This window comes from Lithobates pipiens, unplaced genomic scaffold (genome assembly GCF_037356315.1).
Source record: "Lithobates pipiens isolate NorthernLeopardFrog02 unplaced genomic scaffold, aLitPip1_a1.2 Scaffold_10, whole genome shotgun sequence".
NCBI lineage: Eukaryota > Metazoa > Chordata > Amphibia > Anura > Ranidae > Lithobates > Lithobates pipiens.
Genome location: NW_027507686.1, coordinates 66,422,777 through 66,443,034, shown reverse-complemented (window position 1 = coordinate 66,443,034; position 20,258 = coordinate 66,422,777). Strand labels below are relative to the sequence as shown.

The following is a 20,258-nucleotide window of genomic DNA, read 5'->3' as shown; positions in this document are numbered from 1 at the left end:
CATCCTCGCCATTACTGTGGTGGTCATCTGAATCTGAAGAACCGAGCAAAGTGTCTGAGCCCACGTACACACAGTAGGAGATTTTGTCAACCAAATCCGTTGGATTTTGCCCGTCGGATTTAGTCCGACGGATTGTTTCCGAAACTGTTGCATACACACCGTCGGGCCAAGTTGGAGAAAAATCCGATCTTTCAGAACGTGATGACGTAATTTCGTTACGATGGGACTTCATTCAGGCTAGTAGCCAATAGCTTTGATGTAGGAATTTGATCTGAGCATGCGTGGCACTTGGTCCGATGAAAATGCTCTACACATGATAGGATTACGTCCGTCCGGCCCAGTTGGTCGGGAAATATTTCCAACATGTTGGAAAATTGGGTGGGACGGAGATTCGGACGGAATCGGTCTGATACATACCACACACAGTCGGATTATCTGACGACACGGTCCGATAAGACTCATTCCGACAGATTCTCCGACCGTGTGTACAAGGGCTAAGAGAGACACTTGCATCTTCTCAGAAAATGTCATGTCTGCACTGGCTGACTGTTGTTCCTTATATCGATGTTGCGCTTGCTCTTCCTCATATCTTCTTTTCACTTCAAGAGCAAGAGTTGGACCTTGAGGTGAACTTTTAAACTGTCCTCTGCTGGCAGGAATTTTGGTTTGCGGAATCTGAGGTCCAGGGCTGCTGCAATAAGACATATATTTTCTCCACCATCATCTCTGAATTTAGTTTCCCGCCCCCCTCTTCATGTAATTTCCTGTGCAGCAACACTTTGGAAAGCCTTGACTGCTGCTGTCTCGCAAATTGTGCTCTGTATGGATTTCTGGAGGCCCTTTACCAGAGGAGGTAGAGCGGAAGCAGTCACATAGGACTCTCCACTCAAGAAAACAGTAGCACACTCAAATGGCTTCAGGACTTGTTCCACTTCCTCAAGTAAGCTCCACTGATCATGTTTTAAATCCAGGAAGCGCTTCCCTTGGGGTGTGACATCAGGATCGGAAAGAGTTGCAGTCATAGGCCACCTCTGTTCAAGCAGGCGGCTGATCATGTGTAAACAGTTCCATCTTACGGATACATCATTTATTAGTGCATGCCCAGGGGTACCCATTTGTTGCTGCTTTGCTTTAAGCTTTGTAGTAGCCAGCTCACTTTTTTTTAAATGTTCCACAAGGCACTTTGCGGCCCTCAGGGTCTTGCTGATCTGGGGATCCCTCAGGGCATGGTTGACCACTAACTGCAATGTATGACCAGCACACCTGAGAGAAGAGATGCCATGCTTTTCTTCCAAAATACGCAGAGCAGCGACAACATTTGCAGCGTTATCATGGACAACTACATTTACATTGGCCATGGATATCTCAAACTTTTCAGCTGCTTTTTTCACCCAGTTAGCAATGTATTCAGCTGTGTGCCGATCTTCAAGTAGCATAGTGGTCAGATTGTACGATGTAAGATTCCAGTCTTCATTAATGAAGGGGCATGTGACACCCAAGTATGCCTCTATGGCAATACTGGTCCATGCGTCTGTGGTGAAAGCTATTATTGATTTCACATCTTTGAGTGACGCTTTCAATCTTTCAAAATTCTCCTCACATTTTTTCTCCATCAGCTTAGTGAAATGGGACCTGGAGGGAAGTGTGTATCCTGGGTAAAACGTGTTGATCATCTCACAAAATACTTGACCGTCTACAATAGAAAGAGGTCTCATATCTTTTACAATCATGTTGAGTATGCTATTGGTATATGCAACGGCCATTTGGGGTGTGCAAACAGTGACATCCTTTTTATGAAAGAAGAACTCCTGTACACAGCTTTGCCTCTTCCTGAGAAAAAACGACAAAACACACAATAATTAATAACATTTAGGAACCAACCAAGTTTAACCAACATGAAATCAATCTATGAATGCTCGAAGCTAATAATGTACTTGTACTGTATTTTAAAGAGGGTACGGTTAGGGTAGTAAATCTGCAATAAATTAATATTATCATTCATAATTAAACAACATAAACATAGTTATTAATCACATTCAGTTCATATTTAATATTATGCAGATTCTGCATAATATTAAATATGAACTGAATGTGATTAATAACTATGTTTATGTTGTTTGATTATGAATGATAATTATTATAATATTAATTGTATTTCATCTATTTGAAAAAGTTTGAGATATCCATGGCCATATCCAAATGCAATGTCGTCGCTGCTCTGCGTATTTTGGAAGAAAAGGTGTGCTGGTCATACATTGCAGTTAGTTGTCAATGTCAACCATGCCCTGAGGGATCCCCAGATCAGCAAGACACTGAGGGCTGCAGTGCAAAGTGCCTTGTGAAACATTTAAAAAAAAACGTGAGATGGCCACTACAAAAAAGCAATTCGCAAAGCACAGCACAGCAACAAATATGGGTAATACCCCTGAGCATGCACTAATAATGATGTATACGTAATTATTTACTAGCATATATTAATTGACCACAACAGAATTGTAATAATTGCTCCCATAATTGTCTCCCAAAACTAAAAGGTCGTAGAGCGCCAGGATGTTTTCTTCTGAGGTGCTCATGCATCGCAGTAGTGCTGCCGTGGTACACCATTTCAGTTTTGCAGAGGGAACAAAGGACCATTTTATCTGGCCTCTGTTTAAAGAATTCCCATACTTTTGAAAGTCGTGGTCTGGCTTTTCGTGCTGCACCGGAACTTTCCCCTTTCCCGGGAGCAGGAGGAGGAGCAGCAGCAGCAGCCGTTGCCATTACCGCCATTTACCCGCGAGATGAGACGAGCGTGACGCATCGACATCTTTCACGCACGTCAACGTGTTTTTGTAGTCATAGTATAGTATAAAAAGTCGTAGTGTGTGTGTGTGTGTGTGTGTGTGTGTGTGTGTGTGTATATATGTGTGTGTATATATAGATATAGATATAGCTAGATATATATATACCATAAATCTATCCCCTATTTTGTAGACGCTATAACTTTTGTGCAGACCAATCATTATACGCTTATTAACCCCTCCCCGACCGGCGTACGACGATGTACGTTGGCAGAATGGCATGGACATACAGGTACATCCCTTTTAAATGTGCCGCATAGCCATCTCGTGCGCCCCGCCGGTGGCACGCGCCGGTTGGGACCTCCATGAGTCCGATTGCGGGTCCCGTGAACTCGATCCCCATGGGGATACTCGCGATCATCTCACGGGGGACGAAGAATGGGGAGATGCTAAAGTAAACAAGCATCTCCCTGTTCTGCCTAGCAACAGTGACACTGATCTCTGCTCCCTGTGATTGGAGCAGAGATCAGTGATGTGTAAAACATAGCCACACCCCCCACAGTTAGCAACACGCCCCTAGGATACACTTAATCCCTACACTCCCACCTCCTGGTTAACCCCTTCACTGCCAGTGTCATTTACACAGGAATCAGTGCATTTGTATAGCACTGATTGCTGTATAAATAACAGTGGTTCGAAAAATGTGTCAAAAATGTCCGATGTGTCTGCCATAATGTCGCAGTCACAATAAAAAAAAATCGCTGATCGCGGCCATTACTAGTAAAAAAAAAAAAAATAATAATAACTTTTGCGCAAACCAATCAATCGCTTATTGCGATTTAGATTTTACCAAAAATATGTAGAATACGTATCGGCCTAAATTTTTGGGGGATATTTATTATAGCAAAAAGTAAAAAAAAAAATAGTTTTTTTTTTTTTTCAAAATTGTCGCTCTTTTTTTGTTTATAGTGCAAAAAATAAAAACCGCAGGGGTGATCAAATACCAACAAAAGAAAGCTCTATTTGTGGGGAAGAAAAGACGTCAATTTTGTTTGGGTACAGCATCGAATGACCGCGCAATTGTCTGTTAAAGCAACGCAGTGCGGCATATCAAAAAATGGCCTGGTCAGTAAGGGGGCAAATCCTTCTGGGGCTGAAGTGGTTAAACATGACAGGGATGGGCTTACTGGAACAACACAGAGCTTGATGTTCCTGATCACTAGGAACAGCCGATCTCAGTATTGCCCTGCCCACTGTATCTCATGCACAGAAGGACGTACAGGTACAACGGTTTGTGCAGCCGAGTCACCTTGCCGCAGTATATATGCGGAAGGCGGTCGGCAAGTGGTTAAACAGGTAAAACAGAAAAAAACGTAACAGGACTTTAAAGGTACCACACCACTAATGATATATGTATAAAAATATTATACATTTTTATTCCATTTGAAAATATTTAAAACCAAAAAAACGAAGTGAAATAATTTCACAAAATGTTCCAACATCATAAATCCATAAGTATACTATTGCTGCACCAAAAACAAGCTTCATCTTGATGCACGACACGTTTCACAGGTGCAATGCCTGCTTCTTTAGGAAACTCAAGACGTCATAGTTATCTGACAGCACCAATAGAAAAGGAAAGAAGGCAGAAGAAAGAATACAGCAATCGTCCGGGGAATTGCCCCCAAAATTTGATGGCATTAATTTCTGTAGTATTCTCATTGTAAAAATGCATCCTAACTGTTCCTCCATGTGGTGCTGCTAACTTTGGGCCATCTGCCTTCTCCTTCATATACTAAGGAATGACTTTTCTTTCCCATTGGGGCAGCTGATCTTGTGTCCATCATCTATGGAGTCCGCTATTGTGCCTGATGTTGATCAGATAACTATGAAGTCTTGAGTTTCCTGAAGAAGCAAGCTTTGCACCTGTGGAACGCGTTGTGTATTCGTTTAAGACTAAGAATGTTTTTAGTGCAACGATCGTATGCTTATGTATTTATGATGTCTGAACACTGTGTGCAATTGTTTCTCTTCCTTTAGGATTTTTAATCTTTTGAAATGGAATAAAAGTGTTTAATATTTTTATATGTAGATCACACAGTGGCGTAGTTCCTTTTTAAAGTGGTTGTAAACCCAAAAATAAAACTAACAAAAAAAAAACCTGCTAGACAAAGGCATAATTAGCTAGTATGCATAGCATACTAGCTCATTATGTATTACTTACCTTAGATCGAAGCCCCCGCAGTGGTCCTCGTTCACTCCCCCAGCTGGCAACAGCGCTCCCGGAGTTACTTCCGGGTATCGTGGGCTATTGGCCGGAGCCGCGATAACGTCCCGGGAGCCGCCTTTAATGGCACAGTCTAACTGAAGCAACGGCGCATACTGCCATTGCTTCAGCGCGCATGTGCTGATGACATCGGCACATGCAGATACAGGGGATATCTCCTAAACTCTGCAGGTTTAGGAGATATCCAGGGTAGCTACAGGTAAGCCTTATTATAGGCTTACCTGTAGCAAAAAGTGGTTGTAAAGGGTTTACAACCACTTTAAAGTCCTGTTTAGTATTTTTTTTCTGTTAGTGTTTGCCGGGAGTTCAGCTTTAAGCACATCTTTGCTGCTTATGAAGTTAAACAATGTGGAATCTTATCTGATTAATACAATACGCAAGATAAGTACTAACATGTTTGCTCACAATAACTGTACATGATAAGAAAATGTAAAACACTTTTACTGTGTTTTTATATATATCCCCCATCATGGTGTCAGAAGGAATTCTGTTTTCATGCGACTATCAGTTGTCACCATTTTTGATAAGTAGTGTGTCTGTAAGGGCAGACGTCTTTTTCCTGTGCAAATTCATAAACAAATCAGATTTAGTGTGTAGATGCATTTGGTCTTTTATAATATGTAACAAAGTTACAATAGATCTGGCTTTCTAGTCCTCTGCTACTGGTCACATGTTCAAAATAAAATATAAAAACAGCCTTTGGAACACAGAGTAAAAATAAATAACTAATATCATTAAACTGTTTTTAATGATCATACAAATATATATCTGAAATCAAATATTTATTATTTTAATAACAAGGTATGGGTGGATTTCTGCCAGTCACAGGCTGTGTCATGCCCCTCCATTCTGTGTCCTATAAAAATAGGGACCTGAAGCCTTATAATTATAGGAAAACACACACACTGTACTGAACAGGGACCTAAAACAGAGAGGATCAATGTAATTAATACATGTGATATTACAGCCACTTTAAATTGCTTTGCAAAAAGTGCAGGCACACCATGCATTAAGTCCAATTAGGTGCTTGTCACCTCCGGGACTTAGCGCTATTATAGCTTTGCTGATCCCCTATTCAGTAGTAACCCTCAGCTCTGTGGATCCTCTGGTGTGCTGATCCTCCATTCTCTCTGGTCACCACTCGCCTCCCGCTATATTACACCCATACTGCACACCACGTGCGATATTGCTAGTTTCTCCTGCTCTGGTCTGCAAGCTCTGCTGATCCTTCGTTGCTTAGTCCTCTCTCTCTAGTCTCCGCTCACCTTCCCCTATAGCACTCCCATGTTTGTACACTACGGATGCCATCTGCTAGTTGCTCTGCTCCAGTCTGGACCTCGTTTACCTTCATGCTGCACACCAGATGTGATGTCTGCACCAGACAGTTCCAGAATATATACATTAGGGGTGCACCGAATGGATATGTTGGTGCTGAAACTGAAGGATGCACTATAATTTTATATACAGTTGTATTATATACTTTTTAATTAACATCATCAATTTAAATTAATATGAATTTATCGTTGGCCATTATTGGCACCTTTAATGCAAGAAAATCTCAAGAAAAATGCAGTCTGCAGTCTCTAACCGTCTCTAGTATCATGTTCCTAGCCTATAACCATTTTTTTATCATGTTCGTAGTCTCTAACCATCTCTTGTATCATGTCCTCAGTCTCTAACCATCTCTTGTATCATGTCCTCAGTCTCTTACTTAAACTTAAACACACTACAAATAGTTTTAGCAAAATTTCGGGGCACCTCTAGCAGACATGATACAGGAGATGGTCAGAGACTGCAGACATAGTACAGGAGATGGTCAGAGACTGCAGACATAGTACAGGAGATGGTCAGAGACTGCAGACATAGTACAGGAGATGGTCAGAGACTGCAGACATAGTACAGGAGATGGTCAGAGACTGCAGACATTATACAAGAGACCAATGCAGCCTCACCAGTGCCTGTCAGATGCAGCCTCACCATTGCCTGTTATGCAGCCTTACCAGTGCCCATCAGATGCAGCCCGCCTGTGCATGTTATGCAGCCTCACCAGTGCCCGTCATGCAGCCTGCCATTGCCTGAATCAGGGCGGCGATCTCCATGTGTCACGGAGCTGTATTTGTATTGCTCGGGTCGCAGTGACAACATGTCACCTCCTGTGATCACGTCACACTGATTCAGTGTCCCACCATTGGATCAGTGTGCCGTCTGTCACATGAGGCGGGGCAATGTTACTGCAGCCTGTGCAATTCAGCTCCAGAACGCCGGGAGATCACCGCTCTGTAGGAGGGAGGGGAGGACTGGAGCATGCCAGGATGACACCTCCGCAATTGGTGGCACCACGGCGAGGCCCCACCCTATTTTCGGCTCCATTATCTGCAATATTTTCCTTTCGGCAATGTGCCAAAAACACAATTTTCTGCAGTTTTTTTTCAGCTGTCAAAATTTCAGTGCATCCCTAATATACACAAAACCTGGAAGTGACTGATAATGACTTCTTTCTGGTTCACTTGTTAGTCTCCCATTGCATCCTGGGATATCTCATACCTGCAATACCTCCAAAACAAAGCAAAGTTAAGGCTAAATAAAAGCCTCTCAACAGCCGCTGGGGCTGTAAGCGAGCTTTGCCATAGACTTTTATAGAGGCTTTGAAGCACCATGATAGCGACATGTATAATTTTTGAAGCCAAGCAAAACAAACACAACCTGTGAACTGGACTGTAAGCTTACCATTTTATTTAGTAACGGGGGCTTTGATTGGCATTCAGAGTGCTTTAACCATTTGACCTCTGGAAGAGTTACCCCACTTCCTGACCAGGCCATTTTTTTGCAGTACTGCACTGCAAAAATTCCAATAAGTGTATATTGATTGGTTTGTGCAAAAGTCTGCAAACTATGGGATATTTTTATTTATTTTTTACTAGTAATGGCAGCAATCAGCGACTTATAGCGGAATTGCGAACGTGCAGTGGACAGTTGGACACTAAGTGACACTTTTTACACTTTTTGGGGACCAGTGACACTAATATAGTGATCAGTGATAAAAATAAACACTGTCACTGTACTAATGACACTGGCTGGGAAGGGGTTAAACATCAGGGGCAATCAAAGGGTTAACTGTTCCTAGCCAGTGTTTTAGTGTATTGTGGGAGGTGCTTTTATTAGAGAAAGACATGGATTTATGTCCCTGCTTTGCAGGAACAAAGGATCCGTGCCTTCCCTCCTGTCACACCATTCTGACTCTGTGCTGGATGATCGGTGGATGCCAGCAGACATTGAGTCCACGGTACCCGCAGATCAGCTCCCGCTAAATTTAATCACAGCAGCCCGGGGGCAGCACGCATGCGTGCCCCCAAACCGGAAATGTTGTTGGATCACGTACTAGGTATGTGATTCGGCGTAGCAGTGCTACCTTGCCACCATATATTTAAGTTAAAGGGTTGACAAGTGGTTAAAAGGCGTGTCCAATTCCACATTTTGAAGCAAGTATAAATAACCCCTTAACCGCTTGCCGACTGCCTCACGCCGATATATGTCGTCAGGATGGCTCGTACAGGCAGAATCGCGTACCTGTATGTTGCAAACTCCATGAGTCGGGTCGCAGGTCCCGCGGACTTGATCGCCGCATGGATACCCGCGATCGCCTCACGGGGAGAAAGAACGGGGAGATGCTAATGTAAACAAGCATCTCCCTGTTCTGCCTAGTGACAGTGTCACTGATCTCTGCTCCCTGTGATCGGAGCATAGATCTGTGACATGCCATACACAGCCACGCCTCCCCACAGTTTGGAAAAACATACCCCTGGGACACACTTAACCCCCACACTGCCACCTAGTGGTTAACCCCTTCGATGCCAGTGTCATTTACACAGGAATCGGTGCATTTGTATAGCACTGATTGCTGTAGAGATTACAGTGGTGTCAAAAATGTCCAATGTGTCCGCCATAATGTCGCAGTCACAATAAAAATTGCTGATCGTCGCCATTTTAAAAATAATGATTAATAAAAATGCCATAAAACTATCCCCTATTTTGTAAACGCTATAACTTTTGCGCAAACCAATCAATAATCGCTTATTGCGATTTATTTTTATTTTTTTTTACCAAAAATATGTAGAAGAATACGTATCGGCCTACACTGAGCAAAACAATGTTTTTTTATATATTTTTGGGGGATATTTATTATAGCAAAATGTAAAAAAAAATGCGTTTTTTTTTTTCTTCAAAAGTGTCGCTCTTTTTTTTTGTTTATAGTGAAAAAAATAAAAAACCCAGAGGTGATCAAATACCACCAAAAGAAAGCTCTATTTGTGGGGAAAAAAAAGGATGTCAATTTTTGTTTGGGAGCCACCTAAAAACAATATTACACCTGAAAAACAAATGCAACATGACCAGCTTGTATTCGAAAACCTCACATCTAATGAGTATATTTCCTGTCACAGGAACTGCGCTTCTGACACTTGGCCTTTATTCAGTATTATCGTCAAATCAACATCGATGTGTAATCCTTCCAGCTAATCGTAAATCGTCTTTTCTTTCTAAATGAACCTACTAAAACCTCTAAATAGAAGTAAACAAATATATCACATGTTTGCTTTAAATATGATTACTATCTTGCATAATGTCAGGAGTGATGACTGGATAGGGTTGGCCATAGATGGGCTGATTTCTCTTGAAGAACATCTGCACATCCTTAATTGACCCAAGACCCATCACAGAATCATGTGACTTTACTTACACCACTCAGGTGATGCATTGCTTCCTTCCCTCTTCTCACTGAAAAGAGACAAGGAATGTCCCCGTTGTACAGGGAAGTTGTAAAATATCTGACAGCATCCTTGGGGTAACCTTTAAACAGCCTGATCTTTGATCGTGATCTAGAGCTATCAAGATGGCAAAATTGGACAGTTTAGGGCCACGCCATCTAACAGGACTCTGTTGCCCTGTACGCACGATAGGATTTCCCCGAGAATTAAACCATGAATTTTTTTCCGAAGGATGTTGGCTCAAACTTGTCTGCATGCACACGGTCGCGCAAATGTTGTCGGAAATTCCGAATGTCAAGAACGCGGTGATGTACGACGAGCCGAGAAAAATTAAGTTCAATAGCCAGTGCGGCTCTTCTGCTTGATTCCGAGCATGCGTGGACTTTTGTGCATCGGAATTGTGTACACACGTTCAGGATTTCTGACAACAAGTTTTGTTGTCGGAAAATTTGAGAACCTGCTCTCAAACATTTGTTGGAGGAAATTCCGCCAACAAATGTTCTATGGAGCATACACACGGTTGGACTTTCTGACAACAAGCTCACATGGACTCTATGTATTACAAGCACTGCATTTCAGTAGTCTACTGCTGCAGCATATTTAGTTTCTAATAACGTGTCAAGAGGTAAATTATTTATTTTTCATTTATTTATTACAGGTACTTTTATGTAGTGTTGTCAATTTACGCAGAGCTTTACTATATTTATATATTGTACTTTCACATCAGTCCCTGCCCTCAAGGTCCTTACAATCTAAGGTCCCTAACACACGTTCATACATACACATACTAGGGTCAATTTAGACAGGATACAATTAACCTCCCAGCATGTCTTTGGAGTGTGGGAGGAAACCGGAGTACCCGGAGGAAACTCAAACAGGAAGAACATGCAAACTCCAGTGCAGGTAAATGCTGTAGTTTGTTTGGAACTTCATTTTCCCTACCCTGTCCTTAGATGCATAAATAGATATTGCACACAAAGGCAATCTATCCTGACGCAAAGCACTAATGTGGGAAGCCTCAAATTTAAGCTACATTCTAGTTCTGGGATTGTGAAGGTACATCTTTTATTCTTTAGTATGCGTAATGTCAGTTTGGTAAAACTAGCATGCAGCTGACAGTGTCCATCTGAAACTTTTTCCATCCTAGAAATGCTGCACACTGAACAATGAGATGTGAAGAACAGCCCCAGTTTCTCTCAATAGCCATGCCTCCTGTGCATTTTACCCCGCCCCCTGACCTTAGTCATAGGGATCAGGGTGGGATAAAATGCATCCGAGCCATGGCTAGAGGCAGGAGCTGGGGCTGAGGCAGCTCTTCAAATCTCTAAGCCCTTGTACACACAGTCGGACATTCCGACCACAACATCCGTCGGATTTTTTTCTTTCGGATTTTGTCCGAAACTGGTGTTGCATACACACGGTCGGGACAAAGTTGTCGGAAAATCCGATCCTTTGGAACGTGATTATGTTTGTTCGTTACGACGGGACTACGTTCAGGCTAGTAGCCAATAGCTTTGGTCTCGTAATTTGATCTGAGCGTGCGTGGCACTTTGTCCAATCAGAATTCTCTACAAACGTTTAGACAAAGTCCGATTGGATCATGTTGTCTGAAAATTTTATATCCAGCTCTCAAACTTTGTTGGTCGGACATTCCGATGGAAAAAGTCAGATGGAGCCCACACACGGTCGGATTATCCGACAACACGGTCCGATTGGACATTTTCCGTCGGAATGTCCGACCGTGTGTACAAGGGCTTACAGTGTACATTTGGAGCAGCAGTGTGCAGCATTTCTCTGTTAATTACAGAGCTTTCTGGATAAGCATGCACGCCAGCACACTACCTTGCAATGGAACAATTTAGCTATGGCCCCAGCACTTGGAGCGGGGCTTCAGCAAGTTCTTATGAGGGCATCTTTTTACATCCGAGTCTTGCTTTGCCACAGATTACCTCTAAATTGTATCATGTTTAACATATACAGTAAATACATTATTTTTTTGTGTTTATTTTGTGTACCTCTTCATGCCACTGCTATCATATTTATTTGGCCTGTTATAATTTTTTCTTTTTTTTTTCTTAGTGCCATCCTGACAGTGATCCATCAAATCCTCTACTCCATGCCCAGTTTATACGCATCAATGAGGCATATGGGGTGCTGAGCAAACAGTCTTCCCGCAAGGAATATGATCAGATCTTAGAAGCTTTACGGAGAAATAGCCCGGTTTATAGACCTCAAAGTCCGTATAAGACCTACAGCAGAGCAGATAGCACAACACACACTTATAGAACAGAAGAGCCTCATAACCGGTAATATATTCTTCCTATTGTCATTTATGTCACCTTGTAATTATACAGCGCCTTGAAAAAGTATTCATACCCCTTAACATTTTCCACATTTTGTCGTGTTACAACCAAAAACATAAATTTATTTTATTGGGATTTTATGTGATATACCAACACAAAGTGACACATAATTGTGCAGTGGAAGGAAAATTATAAATGGTTTTCAACATTTTTTACAAATATGTGCAAATTGTGGTGTGCATTTGTATTCAGACCCCTTTAATCTGATACCCCTAGCTAAAATATAGTGGAACCAATTGCCTTCAGAAGTAACCTAATTATTAAATAGAGTCCACCTGTGTGTAATTTAATCTTAGTATAAATAAAGCTGTTCTGTGAAGCCCTCAGAGGTTTGTTAAAGACACGTAGTGAACAAACAGCATCATGAAGGCCAAGGAACACACCAGACAGGTTAGGGATAAAGTTGTGCAGAAGTTTAAAGCAGGGTTAGGTTATATAAAAAAAAAAATATTCCAAGCTTTGAACATCTCGCAGACCACTGTTCAATCCATCATCCGGAAATAGAAAGTATGGCACAACTGTAAAGCTACCAAGACATTGCCGTTCACCTAAACTGACAGGCCAGGCAAGGAGAGCATTAATCAGAGAAGCAGCAAAGATGACCATGGTAACTCTGGAGGAGCTGCAGAGATCCACAGCTCAGGTGGGAGAATCTGTCCACAGGACAACTATTAGTCATGTATCCACAAATCTGGCCTTTATGGAAGAGTGGCAAGAAGAAAGCCATTGTTGAAAGAAAGCCATAAGATGTCTTATTCAGTTTGTGAGAAGCCATGGGGGGGTCACAGCGAACATGTGAAAGAAGGTGCTCTGGTCAGATCAGACTTAAATTGAACTTTTTGGCCTAAAAGCAAAACGCATGTGGCGGAAAACTAACACTGCACATCACCCTGAACACACCATCCCCACCATGAAACATGGTGGTGACAGCATCATGTTTTGCAGATGCTTTTCTTCAGCAGGGACAGGGAAGCTGGTCACAGTTGATGGGAAGATGGAGGGAGAAAAATACAGGGCAATCTTATTAGAAAACCTGTTAGGCTTAGACCCATTTCACACTGGGGTGGTGCGGGCGTTAGCGGTAAAGCGCCACTAGTTCTAGCGGTGCTTTACCACTGTTATAGCGTCGCTTTTCGGATGCTAGTGAGGTGCTTTTAACTTAGCGGCAGAGGAAAGGGTTAATAGCGTCATTTTCCGGCGCTGCCGAAACGCTTTGCAGGAGCTTAGTAGCACTGCCCATTCATTTCAATGGGAAGGGGCAGTGGAGGAGTGCTGTATACACCGCTCCCACACCTCTCCAAAGATGCTGCTTGCAGGACTTTTTTTTTCCTGTCCTGCAAATGCACTGCCCCAGTGTGAAAGCATTTGGTCTTTCACAATGGAGAAGGCTTGAAAAGCGCACCAGTGTGAAAGGGGTCTTAATGTACAGGGGACGTTTTAAAACCTCCCCTGAGCGATTCAACTCGACAGATGGCAAACAACATTTAAAAAGTCAGTTTTGCCGCGTTTACATACTGTGTTTAGCCGCTTCTGCGTTAAGGAGCGGTTTAAATTTTTTTTTATTTCTTTATCGTACATCTTGGGACACAGAGCCTTAAGTAATTACTTAATGGGTTATGGGCCACCTTCAGGTGTTGACACTGGTATACCCAATCTAGGAAGTTCACTCCCTATATAACCCCTCCACCTCCTTCCAGGAGCACATCAGTTTTTTCGCCAGTGTCTAAAGTGTTGGTCACAAGTGAAGTTGTGCTCCGAGGAGCTCCAGGAGGGATCCATGCTGCATTTAAAAAACCTCCACAACTGGATCCATCCACGCCACTGTAGCCACAGGATGGTACCCCGAGTCTTGCATAGAAGAACAAGGTTCTGCCTGTAACGCTTCTCATTGAGGGCTGGACCCTAGGAACCAGGACTCTTTTTGGTCTTGCTACATTACCTAAGGTGGTCCTGAGGGGTGATTTACAGGTCCAAAGGAGTGGACCTGTAAAGACTGGGTCCCCCTATTAAAGGGGACCCAGTCTTTGAAGGTTTAACTACGCTGCCCGCCGTGATGGGTGAAGTTTGGATCGGTCTGTTTTCATCTGTATCCAGCAGCGAGGATAAGCTAAGGAAGGGGAGAAGCCTAGGAACTGTAAAAAGTCTTCCTTTTAAAACTGGGAGCCTAACAAACACTGCTGACATAAATATTATGGTTACTCAGCATCAAAGGATGATCCTTATGGTGTCATTGGTATTTGCTAAAAGTATTGTTCAGCAAACATAATAGTGCTTAGCACTATGACTTCCAGAGCTACCACAAAGGTACCAAGGATTCCACCCCTAGACGCTGGGAACTCCAGTCATGCCTCCACACTGTCATCCTCCCTGGAGATACCTGACATGGCAAGTCAGGGTGAGTCATTGGAAGCAATTGGTGGTGCAACTGCTTCTCACACTTGAGTCCCTGTATACGTGACTGAAGATGCATCTTCCTCTGCCCTGCAGGGCTTAGAAGGAATATTGGCAGCTTTAATCGCATCTTCCATCCAAGAGGATAGGAAGCGTGCTAGATCCCCCTCCCCCACCTCAAAACCCCTTTTCCAAGAGAACAGTGGGCACAAGAAGAGATATTACCCTCAGGTGATTACGGGGCCGCATTTTCTTCTGCGGTGGAAACAACAGTTGATGAACCTTATGCAAACCTCACAATCTGACAGATTCATGGTATATACTCTTACAGAGATGGTTCATTCCACTTTTTATGCTCCTCCTAACAGAGTGAGCTGAAAGTTCGGTCCCTTCATTGTTTTAAAAAAACAAGGTTCGCTATCATGGAGGAAAAATTCACAAAGGATGCAAAGTACCAGCAGTAGACGCTGCGATTTCCATCATCAATAAAGATGCATAAATGCTTAAGGATCCAACAGAAAAGAAGTTGGAATTTTTTCTTAAAATCCTCCTACCAAAGGTGCTATGTTTTGCCATAGACACCATGAAAGACTGTATCCACCAAGCGTCCCGCCTTGCGCTTGTGCTAAAACACATGTGTAGGACCCTGTGGTGAAAAAGTTGGTCAGCCCCAAGCATCTTGCAAAAAGGCGTCTGACTAGTTTCCCTTTTCATTGGGGAAGATTTAGTCAAATACAGCCAAATGATTTCTAGCAGGAAAGGTATTCTTTTGTCCAAGAAGGTATAAACATCCTTTTATTTAAAGGTACTCCTTCCCCTGCGCCAAGGGCAGCTGCCTCTAGGCAGTGGTGACAGCCTTCACCGTTAGACTCTAATGCCGCGTACACACGATCGGACAATGCGGCGGACTCTGGTCCGCCGGACAATCCGCCCGTGTGTGGACTCTGGCTGACTTTTTCTTCCCAAAAGTCCGGCGGACTTAGAAGTTTTGACTCAAAATTGTCTGCCGGACTCGGCAGTCTGGTGGACAATCTGCCCGTCTGTGTGTTAGTCCGCCAAACTTTTAAAATGAACGAACTTGCCCACACACGGAGAAAAGTCAGTTCATTTTCACCATGCTCCAGGTAGACGGGACTAGCGAAGGAAGTGAATTTCGCCGCCTCCATCAGCAAGATTGACACCTCGCTAGCCCTGTCACCTGGTATGGACTTAAAGGGGAAGCCCTACGCTGAAAAAAACGGTGTGGAGGTCCCCTCAAAGTCCATTGCAGACCCTTATCCGAGCACGCAGCCCGGCCGGTCAGAAAAGTGGGTGGAGACGAGCCCTTGGAGATGTATCATAGGCAGAATTCTTTCCTTTCTACAATTAGGAGTAGAGATGAAGTTGGCCTTGAGTACTATTAAGGGCCAAGTCTCAGCCTTATCGACTTTATTTCAAGAACCACATTCTTAGTCCGGGGACCCCTGCTTTCACCAACTCTTGGCATCGGTGACCCCCTATATTAAGAAGCAAGACACATGCACAGGTTTTTAATGGTTTGATTTGGTATATTTTCTATAATTTTGGATGCATAGAATGCACTTTTTGGTTAAGTTCTGTTGGCAGAATTTTATTCTAATGTCTAATTTTATTTGTTTTCTTTCTTTAATGCACAGTAAAAAAATTGTGGAAAATAATACCTGGCTATGTGTTTTACTTCAAATGACCGTTCGAGAGTAGGCAGTTACATTTAAAAAAATACAATGTAAAATTAACAAGGCACACCAACATAGTTGTATCTTTGATCTTAAAAACTATGGGAAAATGGTGTTGCGGTAACGTAAGAAAAAAAAAAGCATAATAATATTCTAATAATAATTCTTGACATCACTAGAAAATAAAAGCCTTTTAAAATACTGATGGCGTTCTGCCAAACGTATCAACAGCAAAGCAGCTTCATTATTATCCTAAGAGAATGTGCGGTTGCATTTTCGAGATTTCATAATTTGTCACATCACGAATGCGAGTTCTCCATTGCGAACACTAGTTTACAAGACCGACCGCTTCTGGCTCCTTCTTGCTTCCGAGTATGCGTGTTTGTACTTTTGGACTTTTGTCCGACACTCTTGTGTACACACGCTCGGAAAATCCGACAACAGACATTTGTCCCTGGAAAATTTTAAAGCCTGCCATCCAACATTTGTCTTCGGAAAATCTGACAACAATTGTCCGATGGAGCATAAAAACAGTCAGATTTTCCGCCAACATCCTGTCATCACACAATTCCTGACGGAAAATCCGATCGTGTGTACGAGGCTTTAGAGTCTGCAAAAGACTTGAGACTGGGGCGGAGGTTCACCTTCCATCAGGACAACAACCCTAAACATCCAAATAAAATAAAGAGATGGTCACACTCTGAATATCCAAAAAACTTGCTTGATGTACCTTTATTGTCACAAGTGCATCAGACAAACACAGGACAAGCAGTTGACATGTTTCACAAGCGATAGCTTGCTTGTTCACCAAGTGCTGAACAAGCAAGCTATCGCTTGTGAAACATGTCAACTGCTTGTCCTGTGTTTGTCTGATGCACTTGTGAAAATAAAGGTACATCAAGCAAGTTTTTTGTATATTCAGAGTGTGACCGTCTCTTTTATTTTATTTGCACTGGATGGTGGTGTGCCGGGGGGCGGCACCTGCCATCCATTTGTACCTGAAGATTTGCCTGGAGCGGTGTGTGCTCTTCTTTTGAACCCTAACCATTCAGCCAGAGCTACAATGGAATGGTTTAGATCAAAGCATATTCATGTGTTAGAACGGCCCAGTCAAAGTCCAGACCTAAATCCAATTGAGAATCTGTGGTAAGACTTAAAAATAGCTGGTCACAGACACTCTCCATCCAATTTTACAGAGCTTAAGCTATTTTGCACAGAAGAATGGACAAAAATGTCACTCTCTAGATGTGCAAAGCTGGTAGAGACATCCCCAAAAAGACTTGCAGTTGTAGTTGCAGCGAAAGGTGTTTCTACAAAGTATTGACTTTATCATTTTCCTTCTACTTCACAATTGTGTGCCAGTATGTGTTGGTCTAGCACATAAAATCCCAATAAAATACATTTTACACCTGATTTAAAGTCCTAATGACCACTGTTCTTTCTGTATGTTATACAATAGAAATGGTGGTTGTGCCAGGTCACATTTTTCCTGTCTATACATCCATAGGAAACCATGTTAAATGGACTGTATTGTGTTTCTGCAAAACTGAAAACAAACTAAAAAAATGTATAGGTGTGAACCAGGCCTAAGTCATTAATGTGGAACAAGCCAGGCTCAGGATGACTTCCGCAGAGTTGCACATTTAATCCAAGTTGGCAATGACAGCTGTCTTTGACCTGCAGTTTGTTTTGTTCTTTAACTCTCTATTTCAACTTTCCCTAATTTGACTCTCATTCCTTCCCTCTGCTGTTAATGCTCCTTACTCTGTTCTTCCTTTCTTATCTTTAAGATGCTGTGATACCAGGAAATTCCTTGTCTCTTTGATATTGACACATAGGGGCAGAGAGAGGAATGCACTGTTATGCATAATGAGACTGGAGACAAGCTGTCAGCAATCATTTAATGTACTGTAAAAATGCTGATCCCAGCTGCTCTCTGTTTGTTTTTCTTTTCTATAAATGTTTGTTTCTGCTTATTTTTTGTGTGTTTTATATATTATTGCTAATGGTCATCCTTTTTGTCTCTCCAAAACCTATTCAGGTCCACTACAGACAGTGACAATTGGTTTTGGTCGCAGTTTCCTCCACAGTCGGATTTCAATGATTTTGCAAAGGGGCGACAAGAGCGCAATACAAACGTAGTTTGGGGTTGCATATTTTTGGTTTTCTCAAGCATCTACCTACACTTCATTGTTTTTAGGTAACAAAATGTTTCCATTTACCAGTAACCTTTTTAATTTATTGTATAATAAAACAGTGGTCCCCAACCTTTTTGGCACCGTGGACTGGTTTCATGGAAGAAAATTTTTGGCAAGGACCCGGGGTTGGGTTGGAACAGGGATTGATGGCAGTGTTGTCTGGGGAGTGGCTGGTCTTAGCACATCAATCATCAGTGATTGAAGCACATTATTTCTATTATTATCTATTATGTACATTGTCGTATATAATGAAATCGTTGAACTCGCCATAATGCAGAATCAGTGGGAGCCTTGAGCTTGTCACTGCAGCCTGCCACCAGATGCAGCTTGTCACTTGCCACCTTCGCCTGCCACCAGATGCAGCGTGTCACTTGCCACCATCGCCTGCCACCAGATGCAGAGCGTCACTTGCCACCTTCACCTACCACCAGATGCAGTATGTCACTTGCTATTATTGCCTGCCACCAGATGCAGCTACTCATTTGTAATGTAATTTGCCACCTTCACCTGCCACCAGATTCCATTTTCTTTGTACAGTGTAAGAGCAGAGGAGAGCAGTACCTGTGTGTCCCTAGGTATTGGCACTGTCTCGCCCATGAAATCCTGTATCCCCCTGTGTGGTCCCTGGGATTGGCACTATTAGTTGCCTGGCATTTATGGAGTTAAGTACTTTCAGGGAAATCTTTGGCTCGAGCCAGCACATGCCGAATAGCTGAAGGGATACAGGAGGCAGTGCGGCCTGGTGTTTGACAGACCACAAACTGGTACCGGTCCACGGCCCAGGGGGTTGGGGACCCCTGTATTAAAGGATATCTAAACACAATAAAAATTTTATATATTGCAGCTGACCAGCCCTTAGATTCAGTGGCTGCATTCATTTTTTTTTTCTGGCCCTTTACACCCCTCTGAAAAGCAATCTGTACTGGATCATTTTTCAGACGGCAGCTGGGAGGCAATATGTTTTAACCCTGAAAAGGTCACACCACCATGCTACAACTGTGTATATTGCAGGCGGTTGCAGCACAGCACCATTCACTTGAATGGGCCGTGTTTTGTGGCACTACTGCCTGCCGAACGTGGCGGTGGGTTCAATTACTGTCAAAGTATGTGTGCAGCCCTGAAGGACTGCATGTTCTTCTTTAGATAGGCAGTCAGGGGTCACCTGTTTTTACCACTCCCTGGCGGCCCAGGTGAGCGAGGCCTTACCGTGTTCTGAAATAAATGTTAAATAATTTTATCTTTCAAAGTTATCCCCTGGGAATTACACAACCCTTCCCCACTATGTTATAGAGATGAGCAGATGAGGGAAGCTGCTACAGTAAAATCTTACAATGGATTTAATTAGTGTGATTTCTGATTTTTCCCTAAATTTCACCAACAGATGAAAAACCCCAACTGATCCATTTTTGAGATTGCATAGGACCACAACATGCCTGCACTGTGACGCTCTGCCCTGAATTTATGTTTGCTGTTACTACATAGTGGTTGTTGTACTATTCACATTGAATAGCAATATAACTCAGTACGTGCATTGTAGTTACATGCAGTGAAAACCTATTTTACAATGCATCACTGCAACAAACAAGTCTAAATAGGTCCCCCAAATTTTTTGAAATGGCACCTTCCACTGATTGATTTGCAGCTCCATGCTTTATTGCTCCTGAAACAGGCTGGAAATTGTTCTCCTGCTTCTGTTAAAGTGATTTAATAACTTCATGTGACAAAGTCTTTTTTTATGTTACTTGAGGGCTGGCATGGATTTGAAGGTTAGTGTTAGGTAAA

At 42.6% G+C, this 20,258-nt stretch overlaps 1 protein-coding gene across 1 annotated transcript in view; it reads left to right on the top strand.

The window, feature by feature from the left end:
• Positions 1-20,258, top strand: part of DNAJC4 (DnaJ heat shock protein family (Hsp40) member C4) — a 58,948-nt gene that overhangs the window by 21,414 nt on the left and 17,276 nt on the right. The window contains exons 4-5 of the mRNA XM_077455786.1: positions 11,910-12,136; positions 18,320-18,478. Coding sequence (XP_077311912.1) covers positions 11,910-12,136; positions 18,320-18,478 — 386 coding nt within the window. The remainder of the gene's footprint in view (positions 1-11,909; positions 12,137-18,319; positions 18,479-20,258) is intronic.